Raw genomic sequence first — 24,134 nt, 5'->3', positions numbered from 1 at the left:
GGTGAACCGTTTATCGGAACTGGACTCGAGGATCGCTCACCTCTCTATGCTCATGAAGCTTTCTCTTCGCCAAAACCTAATCGAAGACTCCGCCGTCGAGCCTCTCTCTCGCTGGGACGCCTTGTCCGATCTCGAGGTGATTATTATCATCCACTCTCTGATTCTGCGAATTTCACAAATATGATCTCTCGAGGCCTTACGATTGATAGTCATTTGTATATGTAAGAGCTGATTCTCAGAGATAACAAGCTAGCGGAAGTACCAGATATAAGTATATTCTCAAGGCTTTTGGTCTTTGATGTATCTTTCAATGAAATCACTTCGTTGGAAGGATTATCAAAGGCCTCTAGCACGTTGAAGGAGCTCTATATGTCTAAGAATGAAGTTAACAAGATTATGGAGATTGAACACTTGCACGACTTGCAGATTCTTGAGCTAGGGTCCAATAGATTGTGGGTTTAGATTTGTCGTGATTACTTTACAATGTTTTAGCAATGAATATGAAAGCATTGAGGTTTATTCAGGTGATGGTGAATATGGAGAGCTTGACAAAGTTAGAAGAGCTGTGGCTGGGAAGAAACCGTATCAAAGTTGTGAACTTGTGTGGGCTCAGATGTATTAAAAAGATTAGCTTGCAGAGCAATCAATTGACCTCTATGAAAGGATTTGAGGTGTGTGTTGTTTTACTCTTACCATCATTTTACTAAATCTGATGCATTGAAAAAAATATGTGGACAGGACTGTGTTGCTCTTGAAGAGTTGTATCTGAGCCATAATGGTATCTCAAAAATGGAAGGCTTGAGTGCGTTGGTTAACCTACGGGTATTAGACGTGTCGAACAACAAGCTCACATCAGTTGATGACATTCAGAGCCTCACAAAGTATTTCACTTTTCCTTTTCTTCAGGACTGACTTTTTTATTTTGGTGATTTTTGTTTGTTTACGTTCTGACTTTTCCTTTACCTGTAGGCTGGAAGATTTATGGCTTAATGACAACCAGATAGAAATACTTGAAGCTATCACAGAAGCTGTTGAAGGCTCTAAAGCTAACAGCTTTCCCGGATTCTCCATGTAGTTAGTCATTAAAACCCTTTTATTAACTTATTTTTTTCTAACAATATAATATGACTTCTGACAATTTGACTAATCACTGTATAGAAAATGGATGCTAATGTAACTGAAAATTGTGTTCATCCTGGAATCGTGAGAACGCGTCTCACAAGAGACCGAGACGACCTCATCACTGATTTTGTCTTTTTCTTGACCTCTAAGCTTTTGAAGTCCGTTCCTCAGGTATCTAAGTCAAATCAATATTTGATCGATTTTCATTTATAAATCATATATTTAGAATTATCCAAACTAACGTACGACTTCATAAAAATAGCTTACTGATCCCTGTTAATTATTTATAGGCAGCAGCAACGACATGCTGCCTAGCAACGAGTCCGAGATTGAGGAACGTGTGCGGCAAATACTTTTCAGACTGTAATGAAGCTCGGACTTCTAATCCGGATCGTGCAATCTTAAAGCTCAGAGACTGTGGACTGCTTCGGAGTTGTTGGTCACTCCAGCTTCCACTCCCGATGTTTATCAAACCTTTAAATACTTTTTAACCAACGATGCTATGTATGTGTAAAGCCTTTCCAAGCTTCTTGGTTGTGAAATGTTTTAGATCATTTGGAGGAGTAATAAAGTTTATATGTTATCACTAATCACATATATAGATTGAAGAAAGGCAACACAGGCAGATATAAACATTGGCACGCCAATGTATGTACCACAAAGACAACTATTAAGTTATCATCATATTAAAATCTAGGGGGCATTAAGCACATGCCTAACAAAAAAATATTTAAAACACACTGTGTTAGTGTTATCGGCTAAACAAGAGTTTGTTTTTAAGATTTTTGTAAGAACATAGTTTGTTTTTAAGATAATATTGGCTTTTTAACATGTTTTTGCATACTCATTGCATAATTATATGCACTTGCAAGGCATCGCCAGTCCTATATTATACTCAAATTTTATGTAGTGTTTCCAAATCTACAGAGTGATGCTCTGGTTTATATGATTTAAAGACTAATTTCTGGTGGTGTTTAAAAACAAAATTGGATTAGTTTGGTTTGTGTTTTATTTTTTTTTGTAATGTGTTTCCATAAGCTGGTTTTGAGAAAAATAATTTTTTTTGTTGTTTGATATTTTTATTCAGTTTATTTTTTTTTTATCATAAAATAGTTTGGTTTTGTAAAAATAACCGATTTAAATCATCTATTTTAATCAGAAACCATGTAAAGCAATTTCATTTCTCTTAATTCCGTTGATATTTGATCAAAATACATTTCTTAACATTTAACTAAAAAATTTAGTTTTCAGTCTCTTTGATAAAAGAATTTTGGTTAGTGTATCAAATCAATATTGTATAGCCGTAAATTAATTATACAAATGGAATTATTTATCATTTGAAATAAACAATGCAAAAAGTCTGTATATATGTCAGTTTGTATTTTTTGTAGAGAGGGCAGAAATTGAAAATGTAAAATCAATAATTCTAAATACATAAAAAAGTTTTAAATTAAATGTAGATTTAACAATTGTTTTGTATGAAATAAAAGATTTTAGCTGAAACTTAAAAATATTGACTATTCATAACTTTTCGTTCATTTTAATAATAAATAAACAACAAAGAGTAAGGGGTTGATTGGTTGTTCTGAAGTTTTTGTTTTTGTTTTTACTTTAGAAAATAATCTGTGAATTGTTTTGCTTTGGCTTTAATTGTTTTGCTATATATCTATTTTCAAAGCACTAAATGAAATCTTTAGAAAATTTGATTTTGAAAACTAATATATTATTTTTTTTCAAAAAAACTTTATACTATATCTTTAATTTTAAAAGATAAATTATGATTGTTTTAAAAATAAAAATTTTAGAAAAAAGTGGATGTCTAAAACATTTACCACCATTACCAATCAACCCCTGTGTTTATTCATTTCAAATTCGTTGGAGAACATAATAAATTAATTTCTGTATTATTACTTATGTTTTTGGTAGTCAATTTTGAAATAATACATATACATGCTTTTATAAGAAAATAAACAAGCTAAAATTAATTAAAAATTATAAGAAGAAATTTACCCGGGCGTAGCCCGGACAAAGACCCTAGTTTGTTTTTAAAAGTAGAAAAATACAAGTGATATAAAGACTTGAATTCTCAAATGATATGAATTATACTTCTGAAGCATTCACCACAAATTCATTGGAAGATATGGGTATAAGAGAACCTAACCATGATCCCTCGGTTTCTACGGCCACTATCTCCTCCATAGCCACCTGAGTTACCACAGCCTTGTCCACCATGCTTCCCTGACCTACATTTTGTAGAAACATTTCATTTGCTTTTGCAGAAGCTTTGAGCGGTCACTTTCTGAGAATTTTTTTTTCTTAAAGGTGTCATCAAATCCACCTTCTCGGATTCTTGTTCTAGCTCAGAATCAGAAGCTTCTGAGTTTGATTCTTCACCTTCAGAATAGCTTAAAACGTACTTGCTAATGCTTAAAAAAAGCGAAAACCTTATCGCTTTGCACTACCTTCAAGCAATTGTGATGATTCTGCATTAGTGGAGACATATACAAAATCTGAAAGAGTTTATTTGGTATTAGCTGATGTAGATCCTGGAACCTTCTTCGGAGATTCAATTGATGGGTTACCTTTGACTAGTTATGGTCCGGTTGTTGAGTTTGATGAGTAGGGAGTTTGACAACCCTGTCTGATGATTTAGTATTTTTGGAATTCTCCATGTGATTGAATTGAATGTTCTCAATAGAGATTGACAACATAACTTCTTATGTTCGTTATTGAGTCACTTGAGAAATGTTAATCAGAATGAAGAATAGTGAAAAGAGATATGGAGAAATAGATATTCATGTTTTTGGTGAGTATTTATGTTACAAATATTTTTGTGATAGAACACATTTGTTAAAAATTGAAACGGTCTAGTGGCGGATATATTGCAGAAAATGTCATAGGATCATCGAAGAATCTCCATTGAATGTTGTGTTAGATTGGACAGCTCGAGTATTAGTAGCTATGACAATAGAGAAACCTTTACAGGAGAAGATAGATCTTGGTTTATAATTAAAAGTTCATTAACCTATGAGGATCAACATATTAATAAATCAAAGTTCTTTAACGAATTTGTATTTTTATTCAGCAAATAAGTTTTATTGTTAGACATATAAAGACACTTTTATCATTTTAATTGGTAGGTGGAGGTCCTCCACTACCACCACCACATCTTTTATTTTCTGCAAGATAATTGTTTCTTGAAGAACCAACATTAATTTTATTCCTAGCTTTTTTCCCAAAGTAGCACCTATGAAGGTCACAAAATGCATCTTCGCATTTACATGCGTCCATACATTGATCGGTTGTTTCACACTTGATATATCCTCCTTAAAACACAAAATATATAAAAATGATATTAGAAATAAAATTACTGAAATATAAATAAACAAACCAAAAACTAATTCAGAATATCATTTTTTAACATCAAAAGGTTGTACTATCACTCAAGCGGTAGTCTGGAGATCCAGACCGGAATACAATAACCAACAAAAATTAGATTTCTATAAAAAAAGCGCAAACGGTCTTGGCTAGAGCATCTTAGGCATTTGGTACATGAATGATCTTGCTACAAGCTCAATCACTGATACAGAGAAATATATAATTCTGGTGGTTTTGAGAGACACTATTGTTAGTATGACATGTTTACTTACTAACGGTGACGAGAAGGGTAGATATCAAAAGCAAAAGCAAAAGTTTAAAAGAAACAGTTTTCATTTTCCTAAGTAAATATCTTTTTGTTTTTTTTATTTCAGTTGTGAGTTTGAAGACTACAGCTCATTTGTTTTTATAGTACAATTTAGGTGATCAAATTATATTATATGATTTGACCATAAAATATTGAATTTTTGATTGCGGAATACATAAAATATTATAGCTATAATCTTTTATATATTGACTTACCATAAATCTATATTATTAGCAAACATTGACATGTAGCAACCTTGGGGATGTATTAGACTAAGCATTTAAAGTAGTTTATTGGGTTTTATATTTGAGAAGATTTTATGATTTGGAATATCTGAAGAAGTTGCAAGATTCTTTACTAATTATGTAAGATTTTATACTATTTTCTGAGATTTATGGTGAAGTTTCAGAAGATTTTTTTACTAAATATGTAAGATTTTAGCTGTAATTAGTGACCATGTTTTATGAAAGAAAATATGATGAATTTGTTATTCTTTAGAATTAATACCAGTTAAGTTGAATTTTTTTTGCAAACTAGTAGCATGTGGGTCCATTTCATTCCTCACTTTTCCTTGTATATAATTGAACTAATGAAGAAATATTTTTTTGTCTAATTTTGATGAGGAGAGTTTGTTCCTCTCTTTTCAATTTTTTTTTTCAGTTCCTTTCTTCAGATGAATTTTTGTTCAACATTTTTTTTCTATTTATTCCATTCAATAAGTGGTCACCAATTAAAATTTTATGATTTGAAATATCTGAAGAAGATTTGCAACATTTTATACTATTTGCTGAGATTTATGGTGAAGTTTTAGAAAATATTGAAGTAGTTTATGGAATACTATCTTAGAGGTGTTATTCAATAGGTGAACAAAAAAAAGAAGGTGTTATTCAGTAACAAATTTAAATTTAATTCTATATGATTTATAAACTACTGTTATTCAGCGATTGAGTTTAAGGGGAATCTTAGAATTATTATATCAATTTATTTTCATAGAATTTCACATTATACAAAAATCTTTATAACTCTTTTCGAATTTAAAAAATCTATCAACTTTCAAATTAACAAACTCTATATAAATCTCACTCTCACTAATACCCCCTAAATATTTTATTAAGACTGGGAGTTGGTCGATGCTACGTTCTGAATCTATCTATCTATCTATCTATATATATAAAGTACAGTTCTCTCAATCCTGGTGCCTCCACGTCACCCGCCAGCTAGATAAGTCGTCGCTCCTCATCGCGACACGTGTCGCCGATTAATGAAACTCGACGTTTCATTTAGACGCACGTCGAGATGTGCTTTCTTCATCCGGCCCAGATAGATGTGGTTCTCGCTCTAACCCTAATCTCAATTGAAGAATCGCAGACCGTCTCTTCTATTCCTGCGATGGCGCCATGTGATGTCTGAGCTTCCTTTCTCTATCTGAAACGGCCCAAGTTGTGATTTCGTGATTAATCCCATTGATTCACTCCCCGACAATGCGTCTTTAAAGCATTGTTTAGAGAGGCGGTGTGGGTTTGTTATAAATATATATGAGATTCATCTCCTTACCTCTCTCATCATGCGAAAGAGATAGAGATTCCGCCGGTAAATCAAGTTAGCGCACATGATTGAGGTCCGATTTCAAGTCGGGGTCATCTGAAACCAAACGGCCGCGCTTCATACGCGGAGGTGGAAGCGAAGAGAGGAGGTGAAGAACATCGTACCGGTGGCTGTTCCAATTAACCAGCGCCGTCGGGGAGTTTACAAAGGTAGCCATCGAAAAAGAGAGTGTGACGACCAATAATCTCCAGGGCCATTGATGCTTTTGAATTTGTCTGTGAAAATTGGAAGAGGATAGATCTGGTGCTGACGACTTCAGAAGAGATCTCTTTACTAAATGACGTCGTTTCATGGGCTTTTTAATTGCAGTTTGAAGAGAAGGAAAATGTTTGTTTCAACAACGTTTCCAATGCCGAAAACATAAAACAATGTGCATTTTGTTAAAATTGGAAACTCAAAACAACGCCCATTGTTTTTGAGAAATTTGGGATTTGTTTTGTTTTTTGTATTTCGGACCCCATACTAAATAAACGTATCTTTTTGCCCCATAAATCTTAACTTTCAGTTCTCTCTCTCCACTACATAGTAACAACGTATCTGGTCCATTTCGTCTTCTATATAATGTTAGATCATATAGATTGTTTTTAATCGAAGGAAGAGTTAGAATCTCTTTACTAGGATTTAAAAATCATCATCTATCTATATACCATAATCCATTAGATATTATTCACTGGTACCTACTAATTTGTATCAAAGTGATTGGAATGGCAACAAAACAATGAGGATTTACAACTGTTTTGGATGTGTAATATTCAAAACCAGGAGAAAACTGTTTATTTTCATAACAGTTAGGAGTATATCACCATTTATATGCTTAAATAAACAACATCAATTTGGATGAATTGTCTTCTATTTCCATGTACCAAAAAACCTAGAAGATTTTTTATAAATAAAAAACGCAAAAAAGTGAAAGAACCAAGGAATATACGATATATTGTCAAGCTTATTTAAAAAATACATAACACAAAAAAAAAATTAATGCAAAACTGAATTTACTGGTTTAACATACATATATTGAACCATAACATACGAATATACTTTACGTTAGGGGAGTTCCCACTAGCATCAAGATATTAAAAAGGATCCCTACTTTTACTTTAAATATTCATCATACCATAAATTCACATAATGAATCGACAGAATAATTATCTTATACTATTATTTATTTATTTAACTAAACCAATCATCTTACATCTCAAAAAAATTGTATTAAAATGAATTATAAATTGTATTACATGTAAAATGTATTTTATTCACATCTAAACATAGCTACTAAAACATTATTCCGTTTGGACAAAAACATAATTAAGATTAATATTAATATTTTTTTATGTGTAAAAGTTTTTTCCCCTTTCACCTCAAAACACGCAGAATTTATATTAATATCTTTCAATCTTTATATATGTGTAGTAAAAAAAAATATCCTGAAACTGTTTGAGGAAAGCACAATACGCACAAAGTTACACAACCTAACTCAATACCAGTGGCGGAGCCAGAAAATATTTATACCGGGGTCATAATTTAAATTAAAATTTTTTTTGAAGTACAGTTTATTAATACTAATTTAAAAGTATTTGTAATATAAACTGTTAAGCTGTTTTAATTTTTAGAAGAAAATGTATTTGAAACAAAAAGTACAGTATATAAGGTATTTAAAAATTATTTGTTAAATAAAACTTTAAAACAAAAGTGGAAAATTACTAGATAAATTGCAAAACAACTGAAAGAAAAAAACAATGAGAACGTAAACAAACAAAAAACATATAAGAAACCACTTAAAAAGCAATAAAAAACTGGCTTGACTTATATGTTCGGTTTAAAACGGGGATTTTAGGCCGGAATGAGTTAAAGAAAAAGGTAAAAAGAGAAGACAAGTAGGTGCAGAGAGGAGAATCGAAGTTGGGATAAGTGAGGTCAAATGAAAGGAAGTAGATTAATTGAGTAACTGTTATTCACATGTCTAAGCTTAAACTTTTATTTTTTCATATTTTACCGGGGTCAGCTGACCCCACTCCTCATCATGTAGCTCCGCCCCTGCTCAATACACTCTGAGAATCATACATAAGATAATATAATACAAAAACATCTTATTAAACCATTAGATATAACATACCTATAAGCCTTATTGAACCTTACAAATATACAAAGAAGCTCCATCCAATATTAAATTTGTTTAAGGTTTTAAAATATAATAACACACGTTTTACACTAACGTACTAGCAAGTAACTAAAATATAATTATGAAACATATTGTTATAACGTATATACACGTTTGACTGCATCTTCACAAAGCCATTAACTCGCATCTACACTTACATGGAGACCCCTATCCTCCACCTATATAAACAATGTTCTATTTCACAATTATCATCACCATCTAGAATACATAAACATAAAGAAAAATGACTTCCCAACTCAGAGCCTCCGCACGTCTCGCCAACAAGCCAAAACACAACTCCGTTTACTTGAAGAAACTCAAAAATGCTTCTGAGTTTTCCATCTCCGATGTCATTGCCTGTGTCTATGCTCCTGACGTTTTTTTTGCACAAAAGACTTACAACACTATCTTTAAAAAATCCAGGATACGCCACCTCACAAGGAGCCCTCTCCTTACACTTAGATGCTATACACAAGAGATGGAAGCTTGCCTCAAAGCTGGCAATGCTGAGGCACACTTTATAGAGGAAGTGAAGCAATACTTCGCATTGGATCAGCCTAAAAAAGGCCTTAAACATCTAAAGTTCTCGGCCAAGAACAACCATGATTTAGGTACATATTTCTATGCTAATCTTCTAATGATCACAGGAGAACATGAAGAAGGCATGACATTTATGGACCTCTTCAATTGGCGTACAAACATGTTATCAGTCGACTGATATTGGAGAAACTGAAAAGTACCTTGCGAGATGTCCCGATCGTGAAGAGGCCATCTTATGGTACAAACATGATCCTTATAATGCCCCCAAGAATCTGCATGCTCAAAGGAAAAGAAGATAGGTGTAATGTTTGTTATTACTACAAGCAAATGCAGATGTTCTTGGATATGATAACCTGACCATTGCATTCGCCCTGCCCAAAGATCCATTTACTTGCCAAGTTTTGAATTCCTGATTCTCTTTTATAAGTATCCTGTTTTGTTGAACTTTAAATATTCCAGTACATGTGTTTAATATTAACGGATCTTTACTTGGTTATCAAAAATCATTTGGTCATACATACTCAAACTTTGGTCATACTATCATTTCTTGCAATGCAAGTTTACACCGTTTCAACACACATCCGCACCTACGAGCATAAGCTCATGCCTCACAATCGTAACCAATAAACATTAAGCCCACTAACCAAACTTCTAATTTCAAAACATAGTATACAACTCACCACTCAAATTCGAGATAAACATCAAATAAACAATTATTAAGAACATGTAATACATAACACATAATGATTCAATAAATGTATGTATCTTGATCCAACATCATAGCACACGATATATTTTTTAACTAATTATATTATATTATGTTTTTCCTGTTCCATAATAAATTTACAGCAAAATTTTAAAATAAAATAATATATTACTCGGTATAACAAATGCAACAATATAGAAGGTAATAGAATAGGTAAAACAGCCACTAATAATACACTGAAACTGAATAATATATCTAAAATACAAGTACATTCAATATAAACAAAATATAAAATAATCAATGTTTTGAGTAACCACAACAATAAAAACTCGAATAACACTTACTATATATAAAAATTGAACAAACATTTAATAAATGTATATCATTTCAATCATGAAAATTGTATCATACTAATACAATTTTATAATATCTAGCAAGAATAATAAAAAATAAACAAAATTATTTAAACATATCCAAAGATGATATTAAAATGTGTTCTCATTATAAAAAACATAACATAAAATAAAGATAATAACTAAAATAGTATAATGTCATAAAATATATTTGATAACAAATAAAAAAACAAAAACAAGTGATAAAAATAAGCAAACATCAAACATTAACTAAAATAGATATAATAATATCCTTCATCACTTAAAAGGTCCTAATAGACAATAAACACTATTATACGTATCTTTCGCAAATGCAAATCTAAAAAACAAACCACCAAATCAGATAAAAAAATAAAAACGAGATCACAAGTAAAGAATACCACGCTCGTAGGGCGGGTCTTGCCCTAGTATATATATAAAAATAAGTTTGTCTCTCTCCTAAGTTATCCACGTGGAAAGTCACTCTATGACAGGCCGACACGTGTCCGTCTTCGGTGAAACGCGGCACATCACTTGAGCTTATCGGTACTGGATTTCATTTCTTTGGCTGGACTTGAGTTTAACTTTGGGCTTATACTATGAACAATTGACAGCGCTTTTTACTCTTTAATATTATTGAATGTGTTAATTATTTCTTAATACATAATAGATAAAAAAACACACATTACGATATGGACGTTATATTATCATCAAAGCAATCTTTAGCCTATGTACCTCATCCTGTGATAATTTATAAAGTAGCAACGAATCTATGAGTTCAGCAAATTTGCAATTACCTACGTCAAAATTTTAAGTATATAAACAATCAACAGTAGTGTGTTGAATATTATATTCATATGATTTAAAAGCCTTTACAAATTTTTTATTTTTAAACATACACCAAAAACTTTATGAAAGTAAATATTAATTTAGGTTCTCAACCACTTCAAATACCACCAACGCCAAAAAAATTTAATCAAGTGCACAAAAACTATAATATATTTAAAACTGCAATAAATACATTAGTTAATGAAAAATCCTTTTTAAAAAATATTATGGATGCATACATAAATATTAAGAGAAATGTATAAAATGAAATATAAGTAACAATAACTTGAAAAATAAAATGTATAAGACTGAGAATAATTATGATTTGTGGTCTAAGATATATTCAACTTATTGTTCTAATCAAGGTGGAATAAACATTGAATAATATTTTTTTTAAATTATATATACATAGAAATATTTTTAGTGGTAGGGTATATTTATAATTTCCAATATTTGGCCAAATAAAGAAAAAGGAAACCTGCATGTATATAACCATGAAAAGAAAACTACTTTAAATAACTTAATCAAAACAACAACCACGTACAACTAAACCCGATGAACGTCCCAACCTCAAAAGAAAGATGGTATAAGAGTTTTTTTGCAAAAAAAAGATGGTATAAAAGCAAAAATCCCAAGACATGACATATAGTTTTGTACTAACAGCTTACCAACCAATTTAATTTACATAGTTCATTCAACAGTAATCAAAGCAAGCAAATATCCCTAATCAAAGCAAATATTGGTAGCTTCATAGTCTATGTAGTATTCAAATACATTAACATATACAATATTTAATTAATATGTATATTTTTATATGATACAAATTTATATTAAACATTCATTCTAACTGTTTAAATTGGTTTTAAATTTTCATCCCGCCCCTACGGGCCGGCCCTAGTTATTTATATATGTGAGTTTCAACCATATTGGTAAGAGAAGAAGAGTAATTGTGAACAATTCAAATATCTATTTCTTAAATTAACTTAATATGAGCATCATCTGAAGGAACTACACTATCTACACTTAATTGTTGTCTATATTACGTGGTAGTCAAACATTTTATCACTTTTTTAAACATCAACAATGATTTTTAGCCAATAACCTTTATCCTTGAAAATTCCTCTTGTTCTCCCTTTACACCATAAATGGTCTTTTCATTTTCATTGTCAATTTGTCATTATGGTCTTCAAAATATATTAACTTTTACACTCACAATCTTCATTAAAAAAAGTCTGAAATCTTTTATTATTTAAGAAAATATTTAAATATAACTTTTAAATTTTGTATATATATATTTAATAAATTTTTATAACACATTTGACTTGAGAGTTTAAATGAACTTGAAACTAATTTCTTGTATATTTTTTTTTGTAAACATTTCTTGTATAATTATATGAATAAAATCTAGCATATGACCTTCCAATTTTATAATTCCCTATATATATATATTAATTGAGAAACATTTTTAAATTGTGACTTATGTTTTGATTCTCACGTGTCATCACCTTAATCCTCCTAACAAACTCTATTAAAAAGGGCATAAATTACAAGAGTAATAATAAGATTGTCACTATGGACCATTAATGTTTGTTGTTCCTTATATTTTATTCTCAAGCATCGATCTATTCCCTGTACATCACCTAAACTAATATATTAAAGATATAATTTCAATTCACGTTTGGTTTTCAAAAGGTTATATAATGTTTGTTATCATATGAAAAATCAGTAGTACGTGAAACGTGAAAAAAATACTTTGGTATGATAAATCGGTCAAAAACCTACATAAAAATAAAAAATAATCATATTAGTTAGAGTTAGTATCATCTTATCATATATCAGCTAAGCATACAAATTAGTATCATCTCGTGGTCATCTTCATAATATAATGTCAATCATTTAAGTTATCTAAGTTGGATAAAAAAATATTCATTTGAAAACCTACATAGAAAATGTTTCCCATAGCATATTAGACAGAGTTAGAAAATGTTTCAGCATAATATGATATATCAGCATATTAGACAGCTTCATCTTATGATATATCAGCATAATAACAACTAAGAGTTTACTATCAGCCTACATACAAGTAGGATCAAAGCATATTCTGTCCAACTTCATAATTTATCTAGTTCAAGTGATGTATGGTGGATTAAAAAATCGATACTCAAAGTGTAATTAGCGTTATCACCTACATATTGTATAACTTACATGTAACATACATGTTATGTGATGATACTATTGCATTTTGTTTAGCTTACATGTACATTTCATAATCATTTGTATGTGCATTTTGTTTAGCTTACATGTACATTTCATCATCATTTGTATGTATATGTTTTGATAGAAATTGATTGGACATCAATTTAGATTCCAGAATTGTAATCGGACTTACTTAGTTTTTGGTTCAATGGTTATTTACTTTAACAAATAGATCAAAAAGTTTTCACATGCTAACCGGTTCAATCGTCGGGTATGCAAAATCCTGCTAAGATAGACTAACCCATCAAAAGATATAAATCTCGGAATCAACTTGTTATAAAATATTATGTGATTGATTATATAGTTAATACATTAAATTTTTTAACTTGAAAATTGACTCTCTTAATGTGGAATACATGACACATAGATAAATTTTAATCTTCCTAGTTACAAAATACTGAAATAAATGATGACTTTCAACTCAACGTGAGGCTAAATTATTAATGTACATAGACATGCCTTTGATTGCTAGAGAATTAGCATAAGAATTATGCTCTACATTATCCAATCAACATTTGTTAGAAAAACATATACCAAATGTAATGTTCTCTAAATGCTCTTTGGTCAATGTTTTCATATGGAGTTTTTAGTAGAGCATTTGTATTTATAATTTATAAAATTAAGAAAAATATATAACTTATTCATTTGTTTTATTTAATAACATGATAAAGTTATTTTTATATCCAGAAAATAAAATTTATACTTTTAAAATAAATTTTACAATTAAAGTATATCTTAAAAAATAAAAATTCACATTTAAAATATATTTTATTATTAATTATATTATATTTTAAATGTGAAATAATATATTTTTAAAAGATATTATTTAACTGTAAAATATATTTTTATAATAACATTTTCGATATAAACATAATTTTGACATTACTAAATAAAATAAATTAATTGCATATCTTTTAATTTTATATATTAATATATATATATTATGTATATTAGAAATATATTCAGTAGAAATAAATATATTATATATTGTATACTACTTTTTATAATAATGCTCATTTTGATTTACTAATCATTATATTAAATAGTTTAGTAAGAGCATACAAGTTCTGCAGCATACTGCTTACAAGCATACTGCTTATATACTACTCCCTCCGTTTCATAATATAAGTAGTTTTGGCTAAAAGCGCGAAGATTAAGAAAATTATTATGTTTTTAAAAAGTATTTTATAATAAATAGGTTAGATATAATTTAACCAATAAAAAATAAGTTTATTTAATTTGATTGGTCACACTGTATTCAATAAATGTAAAAGTTACCTAGAAATACGAAAACTACTTACATTTTGAAACAAAAATATTTCTCTAAAACTACTTACAATATGAAACGGTGGGAGTATTATTTTATTATCTGTTCTCCAATCAAGGTTCTGATCTAAATATTTAAGCTAAACCAATATTTATGTAAGTTTAAATATTTTGGCATACATTATTCGTATGTAATATTTTATTTTATTTAGATTCTGAATAATTTAAAGTATATATAAAATTTTTAAAAAAATTTAAATAATTTAAACGTATGATGATTATCGGTTCGGTGATACGGGACACATGAACAAACCAAATGCAACACCAAGTGAAAATTCACGAGAAAGAGGTAAGAACCATTTCTGATTATATTTAATGACTGAGAGGACTGATATTTCAAGCTTGCATGTCCTGTACTCCACAGCTTCCTAAGACTCAACGGTTGCCTTGTTTGACCTATGGAAGCTGAATGTACCATTGCACGTCTTGAGCAGCCAAGTAGCCAACCACTTAGATGAAAGATTTGGATTACAGGGGAGAAGCATTCCAAGTGTAGTGGGATCCTAGCCATGTAACGGTGCTTGCATCTTCCGGTGAAGACAGAAGGCTGACGGTCTGGGATCTGCTCACCTTTTTTGCAGAACTCTAAATATGGACTTTTTTATTCTTAAGATTGCTCAACGTTGAGTAAGAAGAGCAGCTTGAGATAAGTTAGATGCTGCTGAAGATAGTCCACCAGAGTTACTCTTCTCTCATGTAGGCTACAAGGCTAAGATATCAGATTTTGCTTGGAACGAAAAAGAGCCTTGGGTCATTGCAAATGTAGCAGAAGACAACAGTCTTCAGGTCTGGCAAATGGCGGAAAACATCTATCGAGACCAAGATGAAGCTGAGAACGATGAGGATATCAAACAAGGATAAACTACATAACAGCAATGAAATTAGGAAACGATCTGGTCTCTCCGTTACTTTAGTTGTAAGTGAAGTTTGAGTTCCTGTGTTACTACTGAACATGACAATAGTAAGCAAGAGGATTCAAGAATCATTATAATTTTTGTTCTGTTATGCATAGTCAGAGATCTCAAGGAAAAACTCCTAAAGCTCCAGTTTCCGCATCTCTACAAGACTGATCAAAATAATCGTCCCCAAATGCAATATTCAACATCTTCCATCAAAGCATCAAGAACGAAGCTATTAAAGTACAAAAATCACACGGCAAGAACACTGGCATAATTCGAATTGAATATAAACAAGTCTTACTTCTAGCGTCAACAAAGAAATGCAATTACATAAGAAACACAAAAAGAGAGATTCAAAAAAATGAAAAATAGCACAAAAGGACCCGAGACAAGCTGGTGATGCAGTTCAACTCTATTACTTATTGAAAGATAATTAACTAAAGCCTTGTGAAAATGGAGAGCAGCACCACATGACTGGTGGTGATACTTCAAACTGCTTTAGAGGCAGGAGTCCCACCTGTCGCAAAAAACAAGAGCAAACACCATGAGTTCACAAACTAAATCCACACAAAACAAAAGCTTAAGAGAAATCATGATAGAGTCTCACGTTTTCTCTTATTAGCAACCCCGGATGCATTGACACCGAACGTTCCGTTTCCATTACTACACCCAGCTAAATTCTGATCACCATCCAAGCACTGAAGCTGGTCAAACTCACAACCATTCAGACCTTGCCCATTCATCAAGGCACCTTCTCCACTATTCCCATCTTGAAAGCAGTACAAGTTGTTGTCAACACCGCATGGCATATTATTGCAAGGCTGCATCGTATAAGAGAAATGCGCGTTGGGAGCCACGGGTTTCTGATAAGGGAAAGCACCAATCTCTCCTTCGATCCTCCCTCTTATATCCACAAGCAAACACTTGAGCCTCGTAACCTCAGCTTCCAACGCAGCTTGACCTTGCAGCCTCTTCATCAGCTGACTATTCACAGCCCTAAGCCTCATGACTTCGTCCTCCAAGGAAGCAGCTTTAGCCTTCTTCTTCTCTCTGTACTTTCTAACCGCTTCCCTGTTCCCCAAGGGCCTCTTCTTGCTCTTGTTCCCTGAAGACTCCGACGTGTCGTCGGTGGCTTCTTTGTCTTCGGCCTGAGCGGGGAGGATCTTGGTGTGGACGTGGAGACAGGTGTGTGTATGTGTGTTCTCTGGTCCAGGAGGGTTGCAAGTGTGAGTGTGGGTACAAGCGTGAGAGTCCCTGAGAAGCTCGTCGAAGAAAGAGTCCATCGAAGAGCTGCTAAGTGGAAACTCGACCTCACCGTCGTCCATTGTTACAGAAACCAAACAAAGACTCGAGCTTTGTCGATCGAGTAGTTACCTGATGCAATTAAGATCCGATTATGGATTTTGAATCATCGGGTGATACTGAATTGGGAGAAAGTTGGTACCTTTATAACCCTAGAACTCGGAAACAGGTGAATTGGGTCACGCGAAGTGGAGGAGAATCGCCACTAGGAACCCAAGTTTTGGAATTGAGAGACTTGGGCAGGCGGCGAATCGGGGAGAGGAGTTTAAAGAGAGAGAGAGAAAGAGGGGAGAATGAGAAAAGGAAAACCTAGAGACATTGATGATAACAGATGGCTTTATTTCCATGGCGGAAAGACATGGACGTACCAAAAGAGATTTCCATTTCCAGAGATTCCTTTCTTTTTTTTTTTCCAAGTAATAGCAGTCAACAATGTTTTTTTTTACTGTATTTAATGGTCTTCTTTTTGGGGGTCAAAATATTGGTTAATGGTTAAATTCCAGCAAAATCGCATTTTAAACTATGAACTACACCCCAATCCGCGCGCCGGATTTGAATTTTCGGTTTTTGGTTATTTATTTAACTAAATAATGTATTTGTAATATTTGATGTATTATATTCACCAAGTAAATAATTTTTTTCGCATCTTAAACCATCTATTTACAATGAATATTCGATATCATATAAAAAATTGAACAAATAGACGTAATTAGAGAATTGTAGACGATATATAAAAACAATGGTTATTAATGTAAAATATGAAGAAATATTATATTATGACTTAGTATGACATAAAAAATTATAAATTAGTTACACATGTTTAAAGAAAATAAAATAATTTTTAAACTTCTATTAAAAATTTAACATATAAAAAAGGGCGATGAATTAGTCATCAAATTGTAAATAATTTCATAATTTTATTAATAATAAATTATTTATAGTCTTTGTTTTTCGTCAAGATAATTTTTAAATGTCCATAACATTAATATGTTAAAAGGTCATATTATGAAAGCCCATGTTGTAACCGTTTTTTCCGGGAAGTGTAACAAAAAAAATTACATTTAACTCTTCGTTTTGTTTAAGTTTGTGTCGGTAAAAGATTAAAAAAAATCTCTCTATCTTTTTTAATGTTCAATTTGAAGCTTATTATGCGGAAATCATACGCAAATATAGGCAATTGGTTGGAATCTCTATATCTTTATATTCTTATAAATTTTAAATTTATTGTTTCCTCTTCTGCAAGCAAATCAATTATCGAAGTAACAAATCAATTGGTTTGAATTAAATCTATTCTTATAATTAGTGTAATTATGGTTACAGTTTCTATATTTAATAGGTACATTAAAGATACGACATTGAAGATATTATGTTTTGATTAATAGAAGATATTGGATTTTGAGTTTGTATTTATTGATTTGTTTTTTTATAAAGCTTAGAAAATCAATGGGATGATTGGTTGGTTGATACATCCTATAAAGAAAACGAAAACTATAGGTGGTTTGAATATTGTACATCGATCGATGCATGATGTATGTTGACTATATAAAACTTGAACATGATCATTTCAAACTAAAGTATATGTAGGTTATATGCATTTGTTATATTGTAGTTAATACATTTTAAATATTACATAAGTCAAGTGATTCACGTTTTCGTAAAAATAAAATTCAAGTTCATTATTGGGCCGTACTCGTACGTAATAAGCTACGTTAAATATGAAGTATTTTTAGGTTCATTTAATGACATTAAGTTTAAATTTGATTAAGGAAAACTCATTAATTTAACTGGAAAAGACAAGCATTAAAATAGGTTGGTTTATTTAATGACACTAAATTTAAATTTGATTATGGAAAACTAAATTTAAATTTGATTATGGAAAACTCATTAATTTAACTGGAAAAGACAAGCACTAAAATAGGTAGCTTAATTTAATTCTCAGTGACATGAAAATGTAAATAAGTTAGAAAATTTAGGGGTATTTTTTAATGGGTATTTCTCTTTTAATACTAGAAATATGCGTAAAGGTACTTAAAAACTCACACTTCAAACCCTTTGTTAACAGATTGAACTTTGAAACTTACTGGTTTCTTTACCAAGAAAAAATGTGACTGGTATTGTTCATTTGTGTGTATATATGACGTGTCAGTTGTTTTTTTAGTTAATAAATAAAAAAATATTTAAATTATATAAAAATAAAAATATCAAACTTAGAAAATAAATGAATAAAATTTAAAATTTATTGATAAACTAAAATAAAATAAAAATAAAAAAATAAAAAAATAAAATAAAATTTTAAATTAACTAACAAATTAAAATAAACTATAAAAAATAAAAAAAACTCTGTAATAAATTTAAAAATAAAAATAAATAAATTAAATTTAAATTTAGTAATACATTCAAAATAATTAAAAAAAAATAAAAAAAAGTAAATAAATTCAACAAATGCTAGTGGAAACCATGAAAATGTAATAAGATAGCACTTTAGTGGTGATTTCCGATATATCATCTTTGATGGTCATGAGTTTGAAGGATGATATGTCAAAATCCATCAACATTAAGGGTCATTTTTCAAAAATAGTTACTATTAATATATTGGAAAACTGTCACATATAAAAAAATATTTTGAAAATTTTTAGTTGTGTATGTTAAATTTAGGGATTTAGTTTTTAAATTTTTTTGAATTTTTTTAAGTATTAAATTCATTTAATTTTATTGATAAATTTAGATTTTTATTCATTTTAATTTTATTTTAAAATTTATTTTAATTGTTTATAAATTTAAAATTTTATTTATTTATTTTTATTTTATTTTTCTAAGTTTTATCTCCTTTTCATTTATTTCTGATTTCTTAAAATTATTTTTTTTAAAAGATATTTTTATTATTTATTAATTAAAAAAACAACGGACACGTCATACTTTTTTATACACTAATGAACAGTACCGCTCACATTTTTGCTTGGTAAAGAAGCCAGTTAGTTTCAAGGTTTAATGTGTTAATATAATTGGTTTGAGGGTTTGAAGTGTGAGTTTTTGAGCACTGAAGTTTAAAGTGCTACCTTTTTATGCTTTCATGGTTTAAAATGCAATTTTTCCGTTAAATTTTACATTCTTCATACTGAAATTAAAACAATTTGTGTGTTGAATTCGACTACCATAAACGTAAATATTACAGAATTTGAAATGACATCAAATAGCTCTATGTTTTTGTTACTAAAGTAGTCTACAAAAGTCAAGATAATGTTTAAAAAATTGTTAGGCCATGGTTAGATGCCTTTTAACGATTATTGCTCATGCGCATGCCTAAATCAACTTTTTTAATGTCGACTTTTTAACGTTTAAATTACTTTTCTCAAAGATAAAAAATTCTAAAAAAATTTCTCGTTCGAAATCGATTTGCCGACTAGTTGTCGCATAAACGATGGATCAAAGTGATCAAATAGATTTCATTGGGATAATAACAGTTATACCATTTCCTACCATATATTAAATAAAATTAATGAATCTTAAAAAATTCCAATTTTTTTAAAAAACTCATATTATTGAATAAATATACTATATCTTAAAGTTTAAGAAGATACTAATAAAATATGCATAATATCTTCATAAAATTTAACAAAATATTCAAAAATGTGTATTAAAAATATATTATGAAATCTATATCTAAGAAAATCTTCATGAATATATATTTATTAATAATTTACTGAATTTGTATTATATATATATATATATAGTAAGATATTCTTGAATATGTATAATATTTTCTTAAAGTTCTAGGAAAACCTTCTTCAATTTGATTTCTGAATTTTATAAAAATATTACACATATTTAAATATGCATAGAAGATGTCATACACATTTAGAAACTCTTTCCTAAATATACATATAAATTATATTCAAAAAGTTTAATTACACGTTTACGAAGATAATCCTGAATTCGGAAAAATAAATTTATATATTCAAGAAATTATCATCAATATTCAAGAAGTTTTTACTACCCCAAAAAAATTTGCAGGAACAAATCTTTTTTTTTAGAAATTGAAATTTTATTTTAAAAAAGAAAAGATTTCGAAATTTTTTTTAAAAACAAAGTATTTCGAATTTATTATTTTTCAATATTTATTTATTTTATATATTTAATAAATACTTAAATTAATTTATAAATGAAAAATATAGTATCATTTAACCCTTTAATGAAAGAGAATTTGCACAATTTTACAATTTGAGCTCATATTATACAGTGTAATATATCAGTTGGACTAATGTATTAATTATTTTTCCATTTTTTTATAGTAATTTTTCATTTTGTTAACTTATATTTTAATATTATATTACATCATTGAATAGTTGTGTCTTAAAAAAATAGTAATAATTGTGTCTTTTCTTTCATTGTGTCCATCAAAGAAGAAATTGCTTAGATATCTGAACTATCTTTCAACAAATCATACTAACACTCAACATACAACGGATCTCACTGTTTAGTATAATTAGAGTAAATGAAATCAGCGAAAAAGTTTTACCGGTTTACTCTAAAAAGTGAGAATACAAATAAGAAAATAAAGTAAAATTTTTCACAATTCGAATGAAATAAAGAAATTTACCTAATGATACTATTTTTCTTAAATCTGATTTCTACTTTTGTTTTCCACCTTTTTACTCTATTATCAACCAAAACATGTGTGGAGTTTGCAAAAGGTTCTCACTACAATTTTTGTATGACAATTTAAAAATATAATAATTATCTAAAATGATTTAGTTTGTCAAATTAATAACAAAAAGCAACATAAATATTTATCACAAAAACATATCACACTAATTATAAGTTTATAACCATTGTTTGTAGGACAAGATATGTATTCTTTTTTAGTCAAAAAAAAGAATTGTATATATTCTTGAATCAAATTCTTTAAAGTTGAACTGAAATTGAATGAAAACACTAATCAACTGCCAATCATTGAAATCATTTTCACCATGTCAGTGACTTCCGTGAAACGACTTGCTAACAAAAAATAAATTCTATGCTTCAACAGTTCCTGACACGACAAAAAGAAAGCACAACATCGTAGAATTTTCATCGTTAATTTCAGACCATCAGATTTTACATCATAAAATAACATATATTTTGATTCCATCAAAAGCTAGATAAATAGATCCCCAGTCACCTCGACTATATTTCCCTTTTTTCTTTTTTCTTTAAAAATTATATTAACACGTGTGATGTGAACCAGTTGATCGTGAAAGAAGTAGCTTTATCGAAAATAGCCATTAGGACATGATTATTGGTAGTCCCAACATTGGTCTTTAGTTCGTTTGGTGTGGAGTCCACTACATTTTTCTAAAAACTTTGTTCAAATGTTTCTAATTAAGAAACGTCCCAAGGGTTGTCCCTAACTGTTTGCGGATCCCACTGACACGTGACGGTCCGCAATTGGTTCATCATTTAATTTAATTTTTTTTTAAATAAAAAAAATAAAAAATTAAGGACCAAAAAAATGTCCTTAGATTTGATTCGAGCTTCTTGATCTGTGTTCTCTGGTTAATGGAAGATTATCTTATTCGATTGTTTTCCATTGATTCTATATACTCTATGTTTTCCATTAATTCTATATTAGCTTTTTGCTATGTTCTGTGGACGGTGGACCGTGGCCAGGATTGCTCCAATTTCTTAAGCTCTGAAATTGTTTGTAACATGCTATTTTTTTTTCAAAAAAAAGAAATTGTTTGTAACATCGGCTCTACCAATAAAATATCTATATATTTTTTTTTAAGTAATACTAGTTTAAAACCTGTCACAAATTATACTCAAGTACAAATATGATCTTAAAATTCTCAAAATTCGAAACTAGACACACTACTAACTTTTGGCTACACCATTGTTTATTGGTTATGAATCGGTTCATTACAATTCTCTGCTTATATAACAATAAATATAATCAGAACCAATTCTGATCTTAGAAGATAATCAAATTTGCGTTTGAGATCGCTGATGTGTTTAAAGTTTTAGGCACCAATTTTTATTTTTTAACAAAACGCCGATAGTCTTCTCGTATTTGTTCATATCAGTAGAAGAAGGCAACAAGTCAATTCCTTGTGAATGATTGATCACTTCCTGAAAACAAATGTTGATGTTGCATGCATATTTGAGTAGCTTGGCGTTTGGGAAACGAAAATATCATCTTGAGGGGATGTACAGCACGTTGACACTGAAACCGATACTTAGGGCTCAGTTAGTGAAGGAGATATCAGTGGTAGAGCTCGTAGATGATTGCGATGATCAGTATCTTGTAAGATTCCACTAGACTATATTTGCGAAGTGATTTTGCCACATGTCTTATTTACAATCATTTTTACAAAAAAAATGATGACATGGGTAATAAGATTGATGACATTGCTTATATATTATTGCTTATAGTTAATATGACATTGACAATCACATTTATTACTTACATATATTTTTGGTACACTTTATAGAATATGACAATAATTAATACATTACATTTAATGTTGATTTATATTTTTGTTAAACTTCTTAAAATATGGTAATAATTCATAAATCATCACTAAAATAAATATATTGAAATATGCATTATAAATTTCGAAATACATTATTTAATTGTATTTTTATAATTATACAATTTTTATTACTAATATTTTCAAAATTTTCTACATCTTTTTTAAAAAATTAATAAATTGCTAATCGTAATTTCATTAGTTTCTTTTAGATATCTACAAATTTTGTAAATATTGTTTAGTTATAATTTTTAATAACTATACAATTTTTATATGATTTTTAGTAATTTTATACAAGTTGATTTAATACATTTAACCAAAATAAATAGATAAAAAATTTATCTAAGATTCGAATTTTAAATATATTACATATATATTATTAAATGTAATTTAAAATAAACAAAATTATTTTTTCTTAATTTTATGTTTAAATAATCAACTTTATATTAAATATTAGTCAAAAATAATAAAATATATAATATTAATAAATTTTATTTTAAATATAATTTAACTTTAAAAAAATTTATCACTGCACATGGTGCAGAAAAACACCTAGTGTTCATATAACTGCTTATAGAAAATCATCGTATAGTTTGAAGTCGTGGAGAAAGTTCCATGTATCTGCCCATGAAAAGGAAACTGACATGAGGATTGTGGAGTCTCTTGTAGATTATTTGTGGCACAAGTAAGAAGAGGAAACTTGCCTTTTGAGAAGATGGTGTGGCACCAATAAAAAAAGGTTGGATCTCCGTAGAATAAAGAAAATTTGGAGGTATAAAAGAAGATGAACCTAATGGAAATTAGGTAAACCGAAATAAAGAGAGTAAGAG

General features: G+C 29.5%; 3 protein-coding genes and 2 long non-coding RNA genes across 5 annotated transcripts; 2 read left to right on the top strand and 3 right to left on the bottom strand.

The window, feature by feature from the left end:
- Positions 1–106: 106 nt before the first annotated feature.
- LOC106384450 (protein phosphatase 1 regulatory inhibitor subunit PPP1R7 homolog) lies at positions 107–1,156 on the top strand. Its single transcript, XM_048751176.1, has 3 exons — positions 107–671; positions 739–881; positions 970–1,156. The coding sequence occupies exons 1-3, from the start codon at positions 495–497 to the stop codon at positions 1,073–1,075; spliced, it is 426 nt and encodes a 141-aa protein (XP_048607133.1). The 5' UTR covers positions 107–494; the 3' UTR covers positions 1,076–1,156.
- A 3,022-nt stretch (positions 1,157–4,178) lies between these two features.
- LOC106387074 lies at positions 4,179–5,516 on the bottom strand. Its single transcript, XR_001277654.3, has 2 exons — positions 4,773–5,516; positions 4,179–4,448 (listed from the first exon to the last, which is right to left on the bottom strand). It is a non-coding gene; the product is annotated as an uncharacterized LOC106387074 (long non-coding RNA).
- Positions 5,517–5,809: 293 nt separating this feature from the next.
- Positions 5,810–6,910, bottom strand: LOC125583725. The gene is made up of 2 exons (XR_007320789.1): positions 6,362–6,910; positions 5,810–6,232 (listed from the first exon to the last, which is right to left on the bottom strand). It is a non-coding gene; the product is annotated as an uncharacterized LOC125583725 (long non-coding RNA).
- A 1,904-nt stretch (positions 6,911–8,814) lies between these two features.
- Positions 8,815–9,288, top strand: LOC106384449 (F-box protein At2g35280-like). Its single transcript, XM_013824409.2, has one exon. The coding sequence runs from the start codon at positions 8,815–8,817 to the stop codon at positions 9,286–9,288; it is 474 nt and encodes a 157-aa protein (XP_013679863.2).
- Positions 9,289–15,762: 6,474 nt separating this feature from the next.
- Positions 15,763–17,227, bottom strand: BNAC03G46620D (basic leucine zipper 23). The gene is made up of 3 exons (XM_013829713.3): positions 16,941–17,227; positions 16,104–16,870; positions 15,763–16,013 (listed from the first exon to the last, which is right to left on the bottom strand). Exons 2-3 carry the CDS (start codon positions 16,819–16,821, stop codon positions 15,985–15,987), a joined length of 747 nt encoding a protein of 248 aa, XP_013685167.1. The 5' UTR covers positions 16,822–16,870; positions 16,941–17,227; the 3' UTR covers positions 15,763–15,984.
- Between the last annotated feature and the right edge of the window lie 6,907 nt (positions 17,228–24,134).

Source organism: Brassica napus, chromosome C3 (genome assembly GCF_020379485.1).
Source record: "Brassica napus cultivar Da-Ae chromosome C3, Da-Ae, whole genome shotgun sequence".
Classification (NCBI taxonomy): Eukaryota; Viridiplantae; Streptophyta; class Magnoliopsida; order Brassicales; family Brassicaceae; genus Brassica; species Brassica napus.
The sequence above is the reverse complement of the archived record's forward strand: the minus strand, read 5'-3'. Positions and strand labels throughout refer to the sequence as shown.